This window comes from Acartia tonsa, chromosome 3, assembly GCF_053477335.1.
Source record: "Acartia tonsa isolate MP-2025a chromosome 3, ASM5347733v1, whole genome shotgun sequence".
Classification (NCBI taxonomy): Eukaryota; Metazoa; Arthropoda; class Copepoda; order Calanoida; family Acartiidae; genus Acartia; species Acartia tonsa.
The window spans coordinates 26,467,942-26,489,872 of record NC_137262.1 but is presented as its reverse complement, the minus strand read 5'-3'; the positions used below and the strand labels follow the sequence as shown (position 1 = coordinate 26,489,872).

The window sequence follows — 21,931 nt, the reverse complement described above, 5'->3', positions numbered from 1 at the left end:
TTTCATAACATCGTTAATATCCCAGGCGTTTCTTCCATCCTCATTTCCTCCAACGCATGTTCATCAACTTTCCATTGTTGGCCTGATAACTCAAGATCCAAGCAAACAGGAATATTCTGATCCAAAGGACGTTCTTGTTGAACACAAACAGGAAACCCAAACCTAGAGATCAACTTAAAATCGCCATCGAACAATTCATTCACTCTGTGTTCAGGATTAAACTTCCATTCGAGATTTGTAAACAACAAACTTGTATATAACTTTCCATCTAACTCTAAACTGAGCTCCTTTTTCACGTCCTCCAGGGTAGTATCTGGCTCACAAAGCAGCGTCTGTTTAGCAAGAGTGGGACGCAAACATTTCATCCTCATTTGCATCTCCCATGCGAACAGACTCCCATCAACTCCACTGTTGATTAAACCACCTGCATACGTCAAATTTACAAGTTTCTCAATTATTTCTCTTTGTGCATTCATTCGAACATAGCGTATCTCAGCTGGCATCTCACCACTGGTAATCAAGCTCACTAAATTCACGTTGAAAATTCTCGGTATGTATACCGACAGGTACGCATATTCATTCACATGAATAGCGCCAATGAAAGCTTTAGCGGTCAAATCCTGCTCATTCTTACCCTTCTTCCAAGATAACTCGGATAAAGTTGTAGACGGCATCTGTTTTAAGATAAAGGATATCTTATTAACAACGTCAAGCCAATGCGCCAGAAGCCGAATAGCATCAAAGTAATCAACACAAACTTAGCAAACAATGGCAATATATCCTTGAACAAATGTTGTAAACCAAACCAGGAACCTGTAACTTGCTCGAAAAATGACAGTTTATGATCAACAAAATCCAATTTAGATGCCTGGCCATTAAAATCCTCAAAATCTTCCAGTCCCTGATATTTAATTGTCTTATTAAAATCAGTAATAAACACTTTTTCATCGTTCAAGAAAATCTTTTGCCCCACATGTTCAGATCTCTCATTCTTAATATGAAGAATCTCGAGCCCCTGTCCCTGATTACCAAGAAACAAATTAGCTGTCATTTTCAAAAATACCGGACTTTATACATAATACACAAGACTAAAGCTATATTTGTCAAGTACATATATTTCTCTTAAGGCAGAGAGAAATGTGCTTTATATTACACTATCCCTCTAATCCATGGAAGGAACAGACAGAAAATATCTGCAGAACTGACATAATTAAAACTCAACACAGGAGATCAAATGTTCAACATTTAATTTAGTCTGTTTCAAAACTGAACACATTTATATGTATCTATCTTTATTCTTTATGTTTGTATATTCTCTTATCTTTAGTAGCTACTGTTATATTTATTTTTAACCAAACTTTAATTATCCTATTTAGACTAGATAATCTTATTTTTGTAAGCAAAGCTTTTCTATTATTATCAAAAACAAAGCTTTTTATGATTAGGGTAAGTCCGTCCGACCGTTAGTAACGGCAAGCCCCGTCGGCCGGTAACGACAAGCTCTTTCCGTAATTTATACTTGATGATAAATAAAACAATTACATAGGTACTATTTTGGAAGCTTAGCAGCTTTTTCTATGATATAAATATCTTATTCGTCTGATTTTGGAATTATGATTCCTATTGTACAATGTACAATATCATAAGCGAAGCATCTCTATAAATAAATCCTAAAAATCAAAATATGATCATCTAAGGTATCCTATATCCTATATTTACACAATTTTGCAACAAATTGATGTAAATTTTATTTAGACAGCAAATTAATGTTCTTTCTACTTATCCTGGTTTTACACCCTACAAGAGTTATTATTCGTTTGTCATTCCTTCTAATTTCAGAGCTTCTCTTTTATGGATGTTGTCATCCTTGTTTGGATATAAGTATGGCTCTATATCACCAAATAACTTTAAATTTGCAAGTAAGTTTATTCCAGCATTTTGCATTATATTCATCTATTCATGCTGGTTTATAAAGTTATCATATTGTTATCAAGGAGATAAAAGGATGAATTTCTGTACATTCAAAATTATAATAAACAAAATTATCCCTTATGTAATTCAATGTTTTTTACATTTTTAATTATTTTTAAGAAAATTAAGGTACTAATCACAATTTATTTTTTTTTATGTTTAGCTTTTAAATGAAGCGGTTTGTGTAATAAATGTACAAGTATAAATGTATAGTCCAGACAACTACATAGCCCAAGAGGTGAAGACAGGGGCGTACAAGCTTTTTATTTTGGGGGGGGTAAAAATTTGTTAAGGGGGGGGGGGTAAAATTTTTTTTTATTAGAGATTTTTTATTTTGGGGGGGTATTTACCACCATGAAATTGTTTTGGGGGGGTAAATACCCCCTCCTAAATAGGGTAGGGGTAAATTTTAAATGGAGGCGAGGTAAAATGAAAAAAATTTTGGGGGTGCCTACGGCACCCCCAAAATCGTTTGGGAGGGGGGGGAATCGCCCCATTACCCCCCCCCCCCCTTGGACGTCTATGGGTGAAGATCCTTTTCTTATGCTAGCAAATTGCTTTTTGTTCTTTTGTAGGGTCTCGGTATTTTCTATATTTCCGACGCTAAATAACTTAATTCTAAGACCCAATACAAAATCGAGACTGTGGATCTTTCCTGTGGGCAGAGTTAAATATAGCTCATGCTCCCTCTATGTTTTTAATTTAATATTCTCTCTCATTCCATCTGCTATTTGCTTACATTGCTGTTGCAATTTGCAATATTGATATGGTAAAGTTATACTTTGTACTATGTAGTTACCCATAGAAAATAATCGAATATTAATACTATAATTTGATACATTATATTTAGTAAAGTTAGACTTGGTTATAAATAGAATTAAAAAAGCAATTCAGCCAGCTGTAATGAATTTTAAAAATTTTAGTTTTTAAAATTTTTATGTCGAAGTCATTATGTTATAGCGCTTGGCTTGTCTTATATGGACATTATTGTTCTTCTTTATAACTTTATTATTTTATCTTTTTACAATAAATTGATTAATGTTTATAAAATCCCTTCTGACTAGTATTAACAACCTGAGCGCAAATCTATTCATTTGTGTTTTATAAGATATTGTATCCACATTTTAAAAGCTTTCACATAAAGGTGCCTGTTGAGCATTGATTACTCCCCCACCTCGATTTATTTTGAAATTAATTTAAAGTAAGGGGGAAAAGTTTTTTCTTATGGCTTTTAGCTGCGGTGTCCTATCCCAGTACCCAATAATATAACCTGGCCTATAATAATAAACAAACAAACAAATAATAATCTCTTTTTATTTTAAAATAATTAAATAAATAAGGGGGGGGGGGAATGGTCAAGTGTTTTGCTCAAGATGGTACTTTAAGGGAAACGCCCATATTAGTAAGGAAGAATATTGCACAAAGTAAGCCAAAACTTATCATCATCTCCATATATGCCAGGGAGGGGGGGGACATTGGACCATAAATTACACTGGTATTCAAAGTTTTATAACCATGTTTTATAATTTGTTGGATAAAAAACATACTCAAATAAAATTTTGATTAATTGGTTCTAAACTAGAAGTGTCCAAACTTTTCAACCATTATTTTTTATCTATAGAGTAGATAATTATCGTAATTAAGAAAGTAAAATAATCATCCATTGTCTTATCCCTGAAGATCCCTGTATTCATAAATGCATATAATGCTTCTTGGCAATAGTGCTTTAACATTTCAAAAAAAGTTTAATAAACATGCATCTTAAGGTGGAATGTGCAAAAACTTTTTTATGAGGGTTAAAGGCCTATTATAAACCATATATATAATAATAATAATAATAATAATAATATTATATAAAGTAAAAAACTTTTAGGGAAGCTTCAAATATTGTTCCATAATGGTTTTAGGCTATTTTATTTTTAAATAAAAGAATTGGGATAGTTTAAGCTATTTTTTGGCCCTTTCCTACTCATTCCAATACAGCAATACAGAGCCCCTAGATGCAAAGGGTGCAGCCGTTAGTAAGGATATGTAATAAGTACTGAGGTTTCAGTGTGTAGATTTTGAAAACTAATGAACCGATTGAGGTCTCCATTTTAACGAAGCTTAAAATATTGTTTTAGAATGATATTAGGCTATTTTATGTGTAGATGTTCCTTTTCTTCCCTGCCACTAGGAACACAAAGCCCCTAGTTGCTAGGGACAAAACCGTTTAAATAATTAATATAATAATAATCTTATATATAACGAAGATATGATAATCTACTAATCACGACAAAAATTAGCTTTGAGAAACAAAATTAGCCATTGTGTTTATTAAAATCACTAGGAGAAAAATTTAGACCAAATAAAGATATAATACAAGTCCTAAATAATGTGTTTATTTTTGGAGACTAGTATATTTTACATTTCAATGTCCCCTCCCTCCCCCCTGATAATACAAAAATGCAAAATATTAAAGTGTACAGTTACTAATATAAAAGCCCAAATATGATTAAAACTTAGGAAAAGATGAATTTCTAATATATAAAAAAGAATGCACAGGGATTATAAGGGATAAGACATGATAGATAAATTAATGTACATCCGAAATGATAATAAACTCAATTACTGTATAATAGAATTATTGGTTGAAACGTTTAGGCACTACTTGTTTGGAACAGACAGAATCAAAATTTATTAAAAGTACCCAAAGAATAATTTACAGTCCAATGTCCCCACCTTCCCTGGGAATGCACAAGATTTTACAGAAAAACCGCAAATTTTCGCAAGAACTGGTAAAGTATCAGAAGTTGCAGGAAAGGTTGGAGAGGTTATACCAGCATTTTCCTAATATATTAAACATTATTCATGAATTAACTGGACATTGGAAGTAATTTCATATTGGTAGTACCCATAGTTTTATGTCACGTTGGTTTAAACACTTTAGGTACTTTCTTATTGAATTGTAAGTCCAAGTTTTACAACAAATAATTTTATTCTTTAGAAGGGATAATTTTGTTCATTATTATTGAGAATATAATTTGATTTATTGTTCATTGTCTTTAGCCTGATTTAAATCTATATTATTGGTCGTTTCACTCATACCTATTATTGGACCACCGGCCCCTCCCAATTTCCATTTTTTTTGGGGTAAACCCTAATGGTTACTATCTATTACTTAACCAAAAATAACCTAATATGTAACTGAAATATCTTTTAGATTGTTGATGATTCACATATTTTTGTTTTACTGTAATATTATTCGCTGTTATTCAAAAATTATTATTGTTAATTTATCAAGTTTTGTAATAATACTTTAGTTAAAAGGATTAATATGTAAAATGACTTTATAGCCACCATAGTTCAAATTGTACATCTATATGCCACATATTGCACCGCAGCAGCTAGCAGCAGTTGCCACTTTCTAATGGATAAAGAATAAGTGGATATATTGACAAGAAAAAATATAGATTGCTAATATGCACCTCATTTATTGGTCAGTTTGTTCATCCAGAAGTAGGAAAGGTGATTGGGTAAATGTATTAAATGGGGGGTATTTTTTTTTAGCCTGCTAGGACTATCACTTATAAGAGTATATGAAAATCTGGTGCAGTATCCAAGTAATTATGTATCGATTGTTGCCACTTTGTACTCATGTTCGTCAAAGCTGTACTTCACACCAATATAAAATATAAACAGGGGTTTTAAGGGATAAGACACAGACGATAAATTAATTTACAACCCCACTGATTATAAACAAAATCACAGTTTTAATAAAGAACCTAAAGGTTTTGAGCCAGCAAAGAAGATAACGTAATCATAAAACTTTGAGTACCAGTGTAGTTTACATTCCAAAGGTTCCTCCCTCCCTACTATTTTATACATATCAGGGAGGTAGGGGATACAGATTGTATTTTATATTGGAACCTAACCTTTTTTAATGAAAACTTTGGGGACTTTGGATAAATTTTGATTGGGTTGTACAAATCTTTAGTTAAATCCTAATAAACAAAAGTGGTGTATTTTAATTAGGGACTTTTCCCTGTGTAATTTAAACCATTGGACACATAAATAGCAGTGAAATAGTTTTATTCTTCATATTTTGCCTTTTAAAAATGGCATACAATGTGTTATATACATACTTTATGAATATAGAAGTGTACTCAAATATAATAAATTAATACTTAATATGAACTTGAATGGCTTAATCAAGGCCGAGTAAATTTATCAAACCATTGTATTGTAGTTTCATACAAGAGTTAGTGGGTAAATATTTGTATTTAAATTCAATAATCCTTTTATAAAAGGAACAGTATGTTTGTCTGAAAAGAAGCAAACCGCTGAACCGATATTGTTCTCCTTCTCAATGTAGCTTCTCATGAGTCCTTAAAAAAGTTTATAACTAAATTTGGGGAGGGTACCACCCTACTTCCGTTTTGATATATTTTGGTAAATATCTGATCTTAACATAGATTTAAAAGAAAACATGTTACGTGCCGCTAGAGGACTCTAGGGGCGTAGCCACTAGTTGAGCAAAGAAGTAGAGTTTTAGGTTGTCTGAAGTTAAAGACTTCTGAAATTGATTGTCTGATTTGGTTGAACTTCTAAGGTAAACTTCATAAATATCTTGGGGTGGTTTTAAGCTAGTCTACAATACAAAGTAATAGGATGTGGGTCTTTCGATGTCCGTCCATCTGAAGCTTAAGATCTCTGTAACCTCTTAACCAGCAGTTTGGTTTTAAGCTAGTTTCAAAATAGCACCCTGAAATTTTTTTACAATATTTTTAAATTTTATTTAATTTTTAACTTTTTTCTCTCTCCAATTTCTGATTCAATTTTCATTATCAAAATATGTTGTTTAAACTTAACAAAACTAATCAGACAGTAAGTGTATAAAAAGTAAACAAAAAAGTCCATTAATTACCCTTTCATAAAATGTGTACACTGTTAATTAAAATACAATAGCTAAAATGTAAAAATAGCTATTCAAATAATGAAATTACTAGAAAGAAGTGTACTGTTTCTTTTTTATATTGATTTTTATTATCGAAGAAACTCCTTAATTTTTATATAAAGGTTGGCACTTCTTATATAAATTTCAAAGACAAAATATTTATATTAAAATTATTTTATTAATATTTTTTAACATTTATTGTTTACTTTGGTAAAGCTGAAATTTTGTGATGCATAATTTCATTTTTTTTACATTATTTAGCTTTAATTGAGTGGTTGATTAAATCTCAACCGAAATTTCAATAAGTAACGCTCACTTTTTGAAATCTTTAATCTTCAAATGTGCCAAAGGAACGTTCTGAGTCACCCGGTATGTAAATGTATTTGCCTATTACATAAATTGAAATAAATGATATTGAAAATTTTCAATGGCATTGAAATTTGTAAAATTTGTGTACATAAGTTCCCCAAGTACATATACTTGGATGACATATTCCCAGTAGTCCGAGAATGTTTGCAAGTTTGAAAAGTACAAGAGTAAATACTTTTCTAAAAAGTAGTAAGGCTGTTTTATCTTTAGCTTAAGATATTGCTAACTACTGAACCTATTAAGTTCTCCATTTTAGCTTCAGATAGAACACAGTAATAGTGTCTGACTGATTGTGACGTAACAAAAAAAATTAGCCAATGAGAGGCCACTATAAATTTTACCATTGGTCAATAACGGCCTCTCATTGGCTATTTTTTTTGTTACGTCATAATCAGTCAGACACTTTTACTGTGTTCTTCAGATAGGACCATAGATGGTTTTAGACTAATTTATTTTTGTTCAAATTTTAGGGTGGATTTAGGCTATTTTTATGCCCTTACCTACCCTTTTAAATTATATAGAACCCATAGATGCTTAGGGCGCAGCCGCTAGTAAATAATAAATAAAAATTAAATTATCATTTGGTTTAAAATTTTCTTTGTGTTTTACCTTTCAGAACATTAGAATTTTAAAATATTTGTCAAACTCGAAAAAAACTCATGTACAGAATGTTTTTTACAAAATAGGACACTAAATTGTCCTGTCATAAGATACTTGAAAGCTTACAAGAAAGCAATTATCCAAAGGATGAGCAGCATAGTTGAAATTTTTTTTAATAAGAATAATGAGTCTCTACTTTTAATATTGGCAAAAGAAAAAAAATAACAATAAGATTGCAAAGGCTTCTAATAAAATGAGAAAAAAACACAAATTAAACTTTTTGATACTAAAGAATTGTACAATTAAATATAAACGAAATTTTTACAGAAAATATATACAGATATCACTGGAATTTAAAGAAGTATCTTATAGGCCTAATAAAAATGACGTCACACAATATAAATGACCAATGATAAGTAAGTGCACATTTGAACATTGGTCAAAAACAATGTATACTGTCCCATTATTGGTCATTTGTTTTGTATTGCTTCAAATTAAAAAATATCTCTAGGATAATAATATAAAAATGGCATTATTGTAGAGTTGCTTTGCTGCAAATAAATTTAGCTCTTCCTCTCTTATATTCTCTTATCTTTTGAAACATTGAAAGGTCACTCATATTAAATTGAAATTTTACTATATAAATATAAATTAATTTGATTCAACATCAAAATTGCTCCATCATATATGTTTAGTAATGTTCCATTAAAATTTCACATTACACATGGGATTGCATGATCTAAAAAATTGCTCCTCCTAAATAGTTATAGCTGATAAGAATCTAAGATTCTATAAAGAGGACTAATGTTTTGAAAAAAAAAGAGTTTAAAGAAGCATCATGATAATAGAACACCAAAGGCTTAAACATGAAAGTAAACTTTTATGATATTTGTTATATATTTAGCAAAAGGAATGATAATTTGTAATTATTAAATAGTTTAATAAATGTACTTCTGCCTTTTATAGCTTTCAAGTTTATTTTTGTTTATGATCTTTTAAATACACTTTGAACTCAACAAAACATTTGATACTATTTAGACCAAAAAACAATTATTATTTTTGATTTTTTCCCCGGATATTCATCAAAAAATGCTTAACTGGATGGTGCTAAACACCAATTGCTCTCGTTAGTGCATAGTCCCCTTTCAAATAGGAAAGAGAGGGTGTTTATAAACTTTGGGTACCCGTATAAATTACTGTCTATTGTCCCCCTCCTACCTGGATTGCCAAACTTGCAGCTAAAATATATCAGCAACGTTTTGAAGGAATTTGTTTATTTCAGCGGCAAATTATGAATTCAAAGATAATCAACCACACAATTGGTACAAGGCCCCCAGCTTCTGCCATAGAGTTTGATTAATTACACATGACAGTAATCCCTTCGTCCGGCTGTAACAGAGAGCTTAAATTGTTAATTCTGGAATGTTAAAATCAACCTATTAGTGTTGAATGTTTTTTTGTAGCAATAAGTTACAACTTAAAATTATTAATAGGACATTAGTAAGTAGGTTTATTTTAACTTGGTACTAATATTATTTTAAATGTTCGTTATTGACTGTTCGATTCTTTAGGTTGGCTTTTAGAGCCGATGAAATTTTATGAACTGCTTTCTTAAAGTAAATTTTTTAAAACTCTAAATTGCAGAGGATAAGGCAATGGTAGATAAATTAATGTATATACCCAATGATAAAGATAAAATTATCTCTTATATACAGCATGACCCTCAAAAAAGTATTTTTAAGCATCTGCAGCCCTTATTTCTCAATGAATTATAAAAAAATGCATATGTCCTTGTTCTCCATAGTATTCCACGTAAGTAGATAAAAAAATATTTTTTTTTACCTCCATTAACACCGGAGATTTTTAGAGCTAAAGTTTTGAAAAAGTGACTGAGAAAAAGAATTTTTTTTTGTTTCTCTTATTTTTTGGATGGTTATATTATGTTTTTCTGGCAATTGAATAATGAGACACAAAGAAAAACAAGTTAACTAAATATTTCTTTTTTATTACACCTAAAAATATAAATTTTTAATGGCAAAAAATACTACTGAATGAATTGATTATTTGCAAATTTTAGGTTATTTATTAACCCTTATTTATAGAAAAGGATTAATTATGACAGTTGCTCCGCCTACTATCTGACATCTCAATTATTTAATAAGGGGTAAATTAATTTGGAATTCTGAAGAAATACCAAATGATTGGCAAAAAGGAATGATAGTCAGAATACCAAAAAAAGGCGATCTCAGCCTGTGTGACAACTGGAGAGGAATAACTCTTATTTCTGTTCCAGGCAAAGTCTTTTGTAAAATATTATTGATAAGAATAGATGAAGAAATTGATTCCAAGTTAAGAGAAGAACAGGCGGGTTTTAGGAAAGGTAGAGGCTGCATAGATCAAATTCTGGCATTGAGAAACATTATTGAACAATGTCTAGAGTGGAACAAAGAACTACACATCAACTTTGTAGACTTTAAAAAAGCCTTCGATTCTGTGCATCGCCCAGCTATTTGGAAAATCCTTAAATCCTATGGCCTACCTGATAAAATTATCCAAATGATCAAACTGTTTTATGAAAATTATGAATGCAGTGTTATATGTGAAAATGATCTCACAGAATGGTTCAATGTCAACACAGGAGTCAGACAAGGTTGCATCTTATCACCAATTTTGTTTTTGATAACAATAGATTGGGTAATGAGAAAAACTATAGATCAGAAACGGGGTGTTGAACTAACATCTGATGATGATCTTGAAGATCTTGACTTTGCCGATGATTTGGCACTCCTTGCTGAATCATTAGAAAATTTGCAAATCAAAACTACAAGACTAGAAAATTTTGCTAAGCTTGTGGGATTACAAATAAATGTTAATAAGACCAAGATAATGCAATTCCAAAATAACAATGGTAACATAACAATTGGGGATGAAACTGTTGAAAAGGTAGACTCCTTTACATACCTTGGAACTACAATTAGCACAGAAGAAGGTACTAGCAAGGACATACAAAGTAGACTTGCTAAAGCAAGAACTGCCTTTTCAATGTTAAGACCAATATGGAGATCTACTAAATATTCCCACAAAACCAAACTTAAAATATTTAAAAGCAATGTTATGTCAGTATTACTTTATGGTGCTGAATGCTGGAGGATAACACAATGTGATTTGAATAAACTCGAAGTTTTTCAAAACAGATGTCTAAGACAGATTCACAATATCTTCTGGCCTACAACTATTTCAAACATAAACTTACATAAAATTTCAAATGCATCAACAATTGAACAAACTCTTGAAACAAGGAGACTAAAATTACTTGGCCACGTGTTCAGAATGCATGATTCTAGACTCACCAAAAAGTCCATAGAATGGGAACCCACCTTGGGCACCAGAAGGAGGGGGAGACCAAAGAAAACATGGCGGTCAACCATAAGAGATGACCTTAGAAACAGACAGCTGACTTGGAATACTGCCAGAACAGCTGCCCAGGACAGACGAGGATGGAGAACTCTGCTACAGCCTCTTGCTCCAACTGTGGAGAATTGAGATGGTAAGTAAGGTAAGGTAAATTAAGCTTTTTAGACTAAAAAATCATTATGTTTTATTTTTATTTTCTTTATAACTTTTTTGTTATTAAAGTTAGGATTGTGAAACAAAAACAATTTTCCTGCTATATTCATAGAGATTTATTTGGTTTTTTAATCTTAAACAATTTTGCCTAATAAGTAAGTTTTTCAAAATATCATTAAACTAAAAAGACTCAAAAAATATGTGTAAAAAAATGCTTTTTACTAAAAAACTAAATTTTTTATTTCATTTTTGTATAAAGTTTCTGCTAGTAACAAAAATAAAAGGATTTCTAGCTTAATTTTGCTAAAAAAGTCGTATCATGTTAAAAGTTACTTTTTCCTCAGTCACTTTTTCAAAACTTTAGCACTAAAAATCTCCGGTGTTAATGGAGGTAAAAAAAATATTTTTTTATCTACTTACGTGGAATACTATAGAGAATAGGACATATGCATTTTTTAATAATTCATTGAGAAATAAGGGCTGCAGATGCTTAAAAATACTTTTTTGAGGGTCATGCTGTAGATCCAAGATCATTGGTTTAACTTTTTATCAATTACTTAAAAAAAAGTTGGGTATAGTCCCTTTCGTAACATCGCACCTTATGGGGCGATTCTTCGTATTTTTCACAGTAGCTTTTCTCCTATTTCTATGGGGCGATGTTACGAAAGGGACTATTCCCAAAAAGTTTCCAAAGTTTTTAAGCCAACAAATGATAGATAGTGTTTATTAATCTTTGGATTGAGACCATTTTGATTCTTCCTTCCTGGTTTAATTGTATTACCTTTTACTTACAATTATTGTAAAGCAAACAAACCCAGTAAGGGAGGGGACTGTGGCTGTTCTTTACACTAGTCCCCAAAGTTTTTAAATATTGTTTTTTTTTATATTCGTTGGCTGAACAACATTGGGGACTTTTATTTAATTTTAATTGCCGGTTTCATTAAGTTGAGTGTACAAACGTTTCAACCACTGATTGCAATCTACATAGGGGTTAATTTTGTGTACCATCACTGGGGATATACATAGATTTATCGGCCATTACATCCCTGAAATAACCTATTATTGTACTGAAATTTTTGATACAAGTGTTTGTATATGAACTTGATTATGACATGTCCCCAATAATTATGTTTGTCTGTATCGTATTTACGTAAATGGGTAAAAAAAACTGTAATCGATAAAATGGTTTTTATGTATTTTTTTTTTGTATGTGTTAAAGGCTTTGCTTAACTGTATATTTTTGACTCACAGAGGCCTCAAGGGGTACTTAATGCTGGGAGGACCCCCTTATTTTCAATTGTATTTTTTAAAAAGAAAAAGTAAAACAGATTTTTTTGGAGGGGATATCTTTTTTCTAGAGGCGATTTTTCTCCCTCCAAATAGTTATAAACCTTACCAGGATCTATGAGAAGCTACCATGTAAAGGAGAACCATATCGGTTCAGTGGTTACCGAGATCCTTCGCTACAGACAAAAAAACTTACTACTTTATATTATAGGATGATAAAAAAAACTTTGTTGGTTGTTGGATAGTTTTTCAACCTGTTCTAATACTTTGCTCATATGATAATTGTTTAGTTGGGAAGATATTGTTTGAAAAACAAAATTCTAAACAGAATATTTTAAAAACGAACGTTAAAAACATTTTGCCGGATAGTAGAAGGAATCATTATTTGAACAATTAAATAAATAGAGTAGTAATATCCCATTCAAATGTTGTCAAAAAAGGCAAATTTAATAGTTAAAATAGACAATGATTTTGGAGATGATATGCTTATTTTGTACCTATTAATTCATGAATCAACAAACAAAATCTATGAAAACGATTATAAACGCCTAAGTAACAATCAAAGCTTTTGTACGGACAGATGAACCAACCCAAATTGTAATAATGCTTCGTTAAAAAAAAAAAAAAATAATAAGTAAATCAAAAACAATTTCACCATTTGTATAATTTTATTGTTTGAAAAGTATAAACAATTTAAAATAGGATGGACAGGGGTATATACATAATCAGGCAACCCCTTAGTACTTTTATTTACCCCTATTTATCCTATTTTATAATAAAGAACAGGGTTTTAGTTACAAACTATAGATAATAACAAAAACACAATTATAATACACTTAATATTGATAATAATTATTTTTAATAAAGTTCATGTAAAATACAGTATCAATTATAATAGATATAAATAAAAAACAATTATTTTTATGAGTTTTTAAAAAGATTTGAACCGGGTTTTATCAGGGATCGGAAGCCTCACGTAAGCCGCGTGTAAGCCTCAGTGAAATCGTGATTTTATCACAATACAATTCAGCTAGATGTATAAAACGGCTCTTTAGCAGACAATCCTTCTTTCTGAAATTTTTTTTTCTGCTCACAAGCAGGTTTAAAACTGAGGCTTATGCGCGGCTTACGTGAGGCTTCCGATCCCTGGGTTTTATTTAATTATTTGTTTTAAGAAAATTATTTGTATAGTCATTACTAATATTAAAATTAACATTTTACTAATATAATCCTACAAATAATTATCTTAACGGAGCATTATAGTTTACTTCAATAATTATATTATTACAATTTATTATTTAAAGAATTTAAAATTCTTTTTTACTTAAAGCATGAAAAAAAACATGTTAAAGAAATATTTATGGCATCTTAAAGTGTCTTAGTCTTTTGTTTTTAACAAATTCTGCATATTTAAATAATCAGAAGAACCACCGCCGTTTGGAACTTTGCTAGCACTAAAGCCGAGAATTCCGCTCTGCGTTTGGCGGCTCGGCGTCACTTGTCCCATATTCACCGTTGTCTGTCTGACGCTTGACTGGCGTAGCGGAGGCACCACGCCGTAATCTGATGCCTGTTTCCTCACGACGCCGTTTACGCCTCCATAAATGTCATATTTCTTTGAGTAACCTTCAAGAAACCCAACTGTGGTTGAGCTACGCTGCATTAGCCCTGGTCCTGGGGCGTAATGTTGCCGATACAAAGTTTTACCGGGCGGCGTCCACTGAACGCCCGCCGGGTTGGGCAACCCGTTTTCACCGCCACCGCCGCCGATTTTGTGCAGCGTTTCTGTTGACTGCTGGCGGGAGTTGTTGTTGCTGCCCCCGTCGATGGATTGTTTGGAGGCGACACGACCCATGTTTAGGTAATGGCCCACAGGGGATCCTCGCGAGGATAGGTTATCTGAAAATAATTTAATAAATAAGTACAAAACATATGTTATTGCAGAACTTGAAGAAAGAAAGATTTAGAAGGTAAATAACAAATAGGAAGAGATAAATAAAAGAAAAATCAATTACCCCCCCCCCTTCCCTATTATTATTAAAACTATCACAAACAATCTTAAACACAAAAAGAATTTTTTTTTCTAATCTTAAGTTGGAGCTTTCACTTTATTCCTTATTTATTTGAAAAGCAATAACAAAAAAAAATTAAATTAAGAAAAATAAACATTTATTCTTTTATTTGTTATTAGTGGCTGCACCCCTATCATCTTTAGGCCCTGTGTTTGAAGAATAAAGAATGGCATAAAACCATTCAAATATAAAAATAAATATCTTAAAACCATCAAAATCAATCGGTTCAGTAGTATTTGTAATCTTAAGCTTCAAACAAAAAAATTACTTTATAACATAGGATTTACAAAGCAAAGCACAACCTTGAACCATGGATGGTCAAAAAAAGTAAGTTAATTTGAATGATTACAAATTTGTTTATTCTATTACAGTAAAAGTACAAGGTTAACAAAATTAGAAGATTAAATTCAGGATTTTCTTTTTGATATATCTGTTCCAATGATATCAAATAAATGATAACATCTATCCCAAAATTACTTTTAAACAGGATGCTTCATGTGGACAACCTTACATTTTAAGATTTTAATAAAGAGAAGCTCCGTCAACAACATTATCTATAATGGTCCTTGGAATACATATTCATATATCATGAATAGGATGATAAACTATAAAAATATCGTGTTTAAAAGCCAAAAATCTTCAAGTCTAAAAAGCAAGATTGGACTTTCTGGTAATAAGTATATAATTGCTTCGCTTTCTACATTGTAACCAAATGATAAAGGAATCATCATGGAATCAAGTTGAAAATCTATATAACAATTCTAAAATGTCTAAATCAACCAAAAGAGTTTTAGAATCGATTCTAATAAGTTATCTTACTATTACACCATCTTAGGGTAAAGAAAATTTGAAGAAGTTTTTATACTTTTTTACCCCACCATTTTATAATATTTTGTTCAACAAGTTCCGTCAAACGTCCTCACATCTTTTGACGTGATAAGATTTATGGGCTTCACAGATTTTATACCAAAAACGTGGGTAATATTTACTAAAATATTTATAATATTCAGGAGAGGGAAATATTTATAAAATTTGTATATAAAACTAATAGGATGTCTTTCTGTCTCTGTTATTGGCTGTGTGTAGCAAAAGATCTCGCTAACCGCTGAACCTATATGGTTTATGTGCTTCCTAGATTTTATACAAGAAACGTGGGTAATATTTACTAAAATATTTTTAACTCAAGAATGGGAATAGTTATTTCTCGCATCGTATTATAAACAGCTTTCCGCGGATATAGAATGTACAATTATAAGATTAAAACCAGTTTTTTAGCCCTGGTTTTAATCTTATGACTGTACATTTTTATAATCGTAGAAAGCTGGATATAAAAAATATTTATAAATTTCTATATAAAAGTAACAAGATGTCTTTCTGCCTGTATAGCAAACGATCTTGCTAACCGCTGAACCGATATGGCTCAGAAAAGGTTTATAACTATTTTTGATTTAAATTTAAACCTAGTGGTGTCCAATTTTTTCAACCAATAATTTTAATCTGCAGATTGACGAATTTGTTTACCTTCATTGCTGATGTAGATATATAATTTTATCGTCTATTTTCTTAATCCATAAAGTTTTAATTTTCTTAAGAATTTGGCCTTGCCCTTGGCATTTATTTCATACTGTTTCAATATAAAGTTTCAGAGAAAATTCTACTTTATACATTTCATGACGTCATAACAAATGAAATTCATGAAAAATATTCACATAATTTTTCATATGTTTTGACAATGGGTTACGTAGTAAGTTTGTATTAGAATTGAAAATTTATTAAAAATATCTATTCAATCTTTAAAAGTGAAGGTTTTCTACAATTATATTTTCGATTAGCTCTGATTGTAAATATAGAGATGTGTAAACCACCCTACCAATTTAAAACCGTTATAGAAGGTTTTTGACACCAAAAAATAATCCATATAACTTTTTCGTTGTTAGATTTAAAAAATAAAGATAAGACATGTTATAAATTTTTAATTCTAAGCATTTTACAAATAATAATCTAGAATATAATTATGGGTAATAAAAGAGTGAAAAACGGATATTGTTTCGGTATGTATTTCTTGTATTCCCTGGCAAGTTCGAACCCATTAATCCCTGTTTCCTTACACCAGAATTCCCCAGAGAATGAGTGTGTACGCGGCATTCCTAACTATCTCCGCGCGGCGCGTGGCTTGTAAACGAACAAAAGAAACGCGCACTTTTCCTTTGATAAGTCCCACGTGAGGAGCTACGTGAATGAAAATAATGTATTGCTTGAATATACATGCGCTCTGATGTGTGGAATATCTCAAATAAGCCTTCCTGCTTAGTTTGACATCATATGTGGTAAGAATTTATCTTTTAATTCTTGAAAATAAGCGTAGAATGGTACAATTTTATGAAGAAATTTAAATCATTAATTTTTCAATAAATAGACCATTTAACTGCTAAGTTTTAACATACGAATATTTCCCTTTATATTGTTGATCATTTTATTCTAAAATTATCAATTTCTGATGCGATTTAATATGTTTCGTGCCAATTTAAAGTTTTTTAGAAAATTCATATTTTTATTAAATTGAAATCACGCAACCTCGATGTCACAAAAATAATAACCATTAATTTTATGTAATTAATTCTTATATTTTTGTTTTAGACTCACTGTTTTCATGGTAATAAATACACATTCGTAAACTTCACTATGTTGGTCATTCGGAGGGCTTGGAGATAAGATTTCGAGAACGGCTAGGCATTGCGTTCCGAAACAATGAAAACAAGACAGAACAGATGCAACTAAGAAATATCTGTGAAGTTTTGTGAATGTGTTGGTTGTGATACCTTAACACACATTATTATAGTCGTAATCAGTACAGTTAACTTTAGTGACAATCATGGGTCCTAAAAAGAATAAAGGTGAACAATTGAGTAAGCGGCTGCGTCCAGCCGTTGATGCCCTAACCAGTGAGCTAAATAGAGTGATGAAGTTGGTCAGTGATACTTCAGAACTTAATGTTAGACATCTCACTAAGGAGTCAATCCTTGTCCACGACAAGTTCGAAACGTTCGACAGCATCATGGGCGGTTTTAGCAAGCTTGGTTTGAGAATCCAAGAGCTTGATGAGTTTAGTGACATTTATTCTGATATAGTTACTGTGCAAAAAGACTATAGTGCCTTGAAAGATGCTCTTGATGCTATAGAAGAGCTTAGTGACATTCAAAGTGTTGTTGATGTTGTTGGTGATAATTTGCCTAACCATCAGGCTGAACTATACGATCGATGCTTGAAGATTGTGAAAGTTATTAAAGGGCCATATTTTCCCTTGCCTGATGCAATTATAAACACTTTGTCTGCTTTGATGAAACGGCTGGCTGAGGTTAAGCTTGAACCTGTGAAGCCACCCACGATGACGGCGGGTGCCTCGACAGCATCGCCATTTGTGTCACCGTTTGGCACACCACAGTTCGCCGCCGGTTCTATGTTCACGCCAGGATATATGAATCGTGTCGACGAACGTCTTCTTCCATCTTTCGACGGCCTGGAAGCATCCTACGTAAGTTTTAAAGACACTTTTAAAAAGCTTACTGTAGGACAAGACCCGTCGTATTTGCAGTTATTGTTGAGCAGTGAGAAGGTCTGTAGAAATAAAGAGCTGAGACTCCAATTAACTCAGATTCAATCGCATGAATCTCAGTGGGCTTACCTTGACGCGCGTTTCAAGTCAAAGACACGTCAGATGCTCTGCCTTTTCAACCAATGGGAGAAGAAGCCTAAACCGTTGGACTCCAACCAGATTGTGACTGTGTTAGCAGAGTTTGGTGGTGCAGTTAGCCAGCTGGAGCAGCTGACTAAAGATGATGAAGATGATGAGGTTACCACTAGCCAGTTGTTGACTGTGATCCTTCTGGAGATGTTATCCAAGAAGTTGCCACGTGATTTTCAAGATAAGCTCAATTTATCATTGGGCTCGATGGATGTCCCAAACGTCCCTAAGCTGTTGAAGATTATTGAAGAACAGCGGGGCGCCATTTTAATGAGGTGTTCGACTGATATGGACACCCCCTCTAAGAAGAAAGGTAACCCTGCGACAGCCGCTACCGCCGTAGGTAAACCTGGTAAATCTAAGATGAAACAGTCATGTTTTGTTAATGGCTGTAATGATATGCACTTACTTTACAAGTGCCCAAAATTTCATGACCTGTCAGTGCCAGACAGGAAGAGTATTGTGGAGAGTGCTGGATGCTGTTGGATTTGTTTGCAGAAAGGGCATAAATCTGTGGATTGCCCGAAGGCAGATGTAATAGGCGGCTGCAAAGTGGACAATTGTGGTCAGGCCCATAACAACCTTCTGCATGAGAGCGTTGATATGGCTGCCGCCGTCTATGAAGTACATACTTCCCCTGAGGCGAACCTAATGTTAATGTTACAACAGTTAGACGTCGTTGATATTAATCGCCAGAAGGTCCCAGTGAACGCCATGTGGGACACTGGTTTAACTACTTCAATGGTAACCCAATCACTTGTTAATAAACTTCAGTTACCTTTTACTGGACGTTCAGCAAGAATTTCTCTAGCTGACGGTGAAGTTAAATGTCTCCCGACGGTCAAGCTATGTTTAGTTGATCGACACAAGAATTATCACATATTAGAACCTGTGGTAGTGCCTCTCATTGGTCCTGAAGAGGCAATCTGCTCCATGAATCCTGTGGAGGCAGCTGTTTTGTTTGATATGAAACCTGAAGATTTTACTTTGGTTAATGGGCAGGTGGATCTGCTCATTGGGCACCTCTGCCCGTCGATGTTTCCCTACTCTGAACGTTCAGTAGGAGAAACCATGCTTTACTCCAGCCTGTTTGGATCTGGATATTTTGCTGTTAGTGCTAATGGATTAGCAAAGAGTAGGTATGTTGTCTGCTCAGATTTCGAGTTGGAAAGTGAAGCTATAGGGTTTTTAAAACCAGAAAGCTCAGATGTTCAGCCGCAGCTGACTGTTGGTGCTGCTTGTGATGCTATTATGGAACCTGTTGGTTCTGCTTGTAATGCTGCTGATGAACCTTTTAGTTCTGCTAGTGCTGCAGCCGTTGACAACCTGGCTACGGCGGTTGTTGCCGTGGCTATTACTGATAATGATGTTAGTTATGCTACAATTATTCCTGATGATATTGGTGACGATACTGTTGCCGTTGATAATATTGTTACGGCGGGTGTTGAGCCGTTGAATGATTCGGTTCCAGCCGGACAAGAGCCGACGGGAGTTTCGGTTCCGGCCGGACAAAAGCCGGTAGATGATTCTAAGTTTTATAACAGCCACACTTTTATTACGTGCCCTGGTGGTGTTATGAATCAAGAATCGACTTGGTTGCTGCCAAGCTTGCCGCCCGACACAGGGTAAGAGGCCTGCAAATGGCGGGTGGAAATATGGCGGGTGTTGCCGCCAGAAAGTCATTGAACATTTTCAAACCACACATATCTAATCCACAACATAAACTATTTATGTATGAAAATGATCTTAAAGAAAAAATATTACAAGTTATATGTTGAGCTTGTGAAAGGAACCTAAATCGGTTCTGTAAAGAATAAGTATTCATTATTCAACTAATTTTATTGTTCATACCTAAGCACAAAAATTCTACAAAACTGTTTAGACTTTTAAAGCAGATTTAAAAGATTTTGTTTCTTTAAGTATGATTTTGAAAAGCAAAAGTTCGTGTATATTAACTACCAAATGATTTTTGCAGAATAAAAATACCTCGAAAAAGTATTTTTTATGGTTCACGTTTACTTAAAAAAATGTTATTTCTCAGGTTCTCATATGAAATAATGCATTAAAGTAAAGAACACAACATGTAATATTATTATGATAATGTTTAAAATATTCCTCATTATTATTTTAAAAGATTATCGCAAAAAATCAAGATATTTGTTTAAATTTGTAAGCAAATCAAAGATTTTCTTTCATTCCGGAGGCAGAGATTTTTAACAATTCATGTACAAAAGTTTTTCTTTCACTCCGGGAGCTGGGATTCCTATTAATCCATGCGTAAAGATTTTTTTTCTTCATTCCGAGAGCAGAGATTCGTAGTAATATACGTACCCAGCGATTTCGGACAATTTTAAACCTTGAGAAAATACTTTTAGCAATTATTTTCCTAGGTACATATATTTTTCGTTCATGTTTAAGCATTTATAATAATGAACACGATGTATGATATTATTAAAATATTGATTAATATTTTATCTGAATGTCACAGAATTAATTTAAGATAAACTATGCATATTTTAAATTAACTCTACCTTCATTTTTATCGCATATATTAAAATTGAAGCAGTATCCTTTTAAAAAAGAAGTGGGTAATTTCATCATTTCTTAAGATTTATAAGTAACGCAATTTTTGATACAATTTCGTTTAAACTTTCAAATCGATGCAAGATTTTTTTCATTTGAAATGCAAACTTAAGTTTTTTATACGTTTTTGCAAGTTTTTTTAATGATTAAGTCTTTCCGGGACCAGGGATTTTTTTCGCGGAAAATTTCCTAGGTGCCTATGCAGATATAAACATTTTTATCCTTATTGGATTGAAATTTGATATGATAAGAAATTAACAAAATGAGAGTTTACATCATTTAAATATTTCTTTATGATTTATTACAATCACATAAATAATTTAATATTACATGTATATTAAAATTATTACTATTTACCTTTGAACTGATGTATCTAAAGAAAAAATGCAGATTTTTTTCGCCGATGAATTAAGTAGATTCTTTGATATTCGTAGAATTAAGCTTAATAAGACCGCTCTACGGTGTATCTTAGCTCTGTTTCCTCGGCCAGACATACCGCAGAACGGCAAAACTAAAGCATAAGATAATTTGTTTTAATTTCGATTGCTTTGATTGATGATTTTAAAGTTTCTTTGAATTATTTCATGATTCTTTTTATTTAATTTGATTTAAACATCACTAATTATGTTTATTTTCAGTTGATGCAGCCCTGCGCCAGAAATCCTGTTGGAAATTATGCAGTATCAAAAGTTGTGATGGAAAGACATAACGTCCGACAGGATAGCTGGAACATGGCAATTATTAATATTTGATGGATTTGTTAGTTTGTATCTTGAGGGATTCATTCTGACTGAGGCCCCAAAT

The 21,931-nt window shown here is 32.3% G+C and overlaps 1 protein-coding gene across 1 annotated transcript in view; it reads right to left on the bottom strand.

The window, feature by feature from the left end:
* Nucleotides 1–13,769: 13,769 nt before the first annotated feature.
* The window catches only part of LOC145314807 (uncharacterized), a 44,687-nt gene continuing 36,525 nt past the window's right edge, over nt 13,770–21,931 (bottom strand). Inside the window, exon 17 of the mRNA XM_080154888.1 lies at nt 13,770–14,629. Within this exon, the coding sequence (XP_080011014.1) occupies nt 14,109–14,629 (521 nt within the window). The 3' untranslated portion in view covers nt 13,770–14,108. The remainder of the gene's footprint in view (nt 14,630–21,931) is intronic.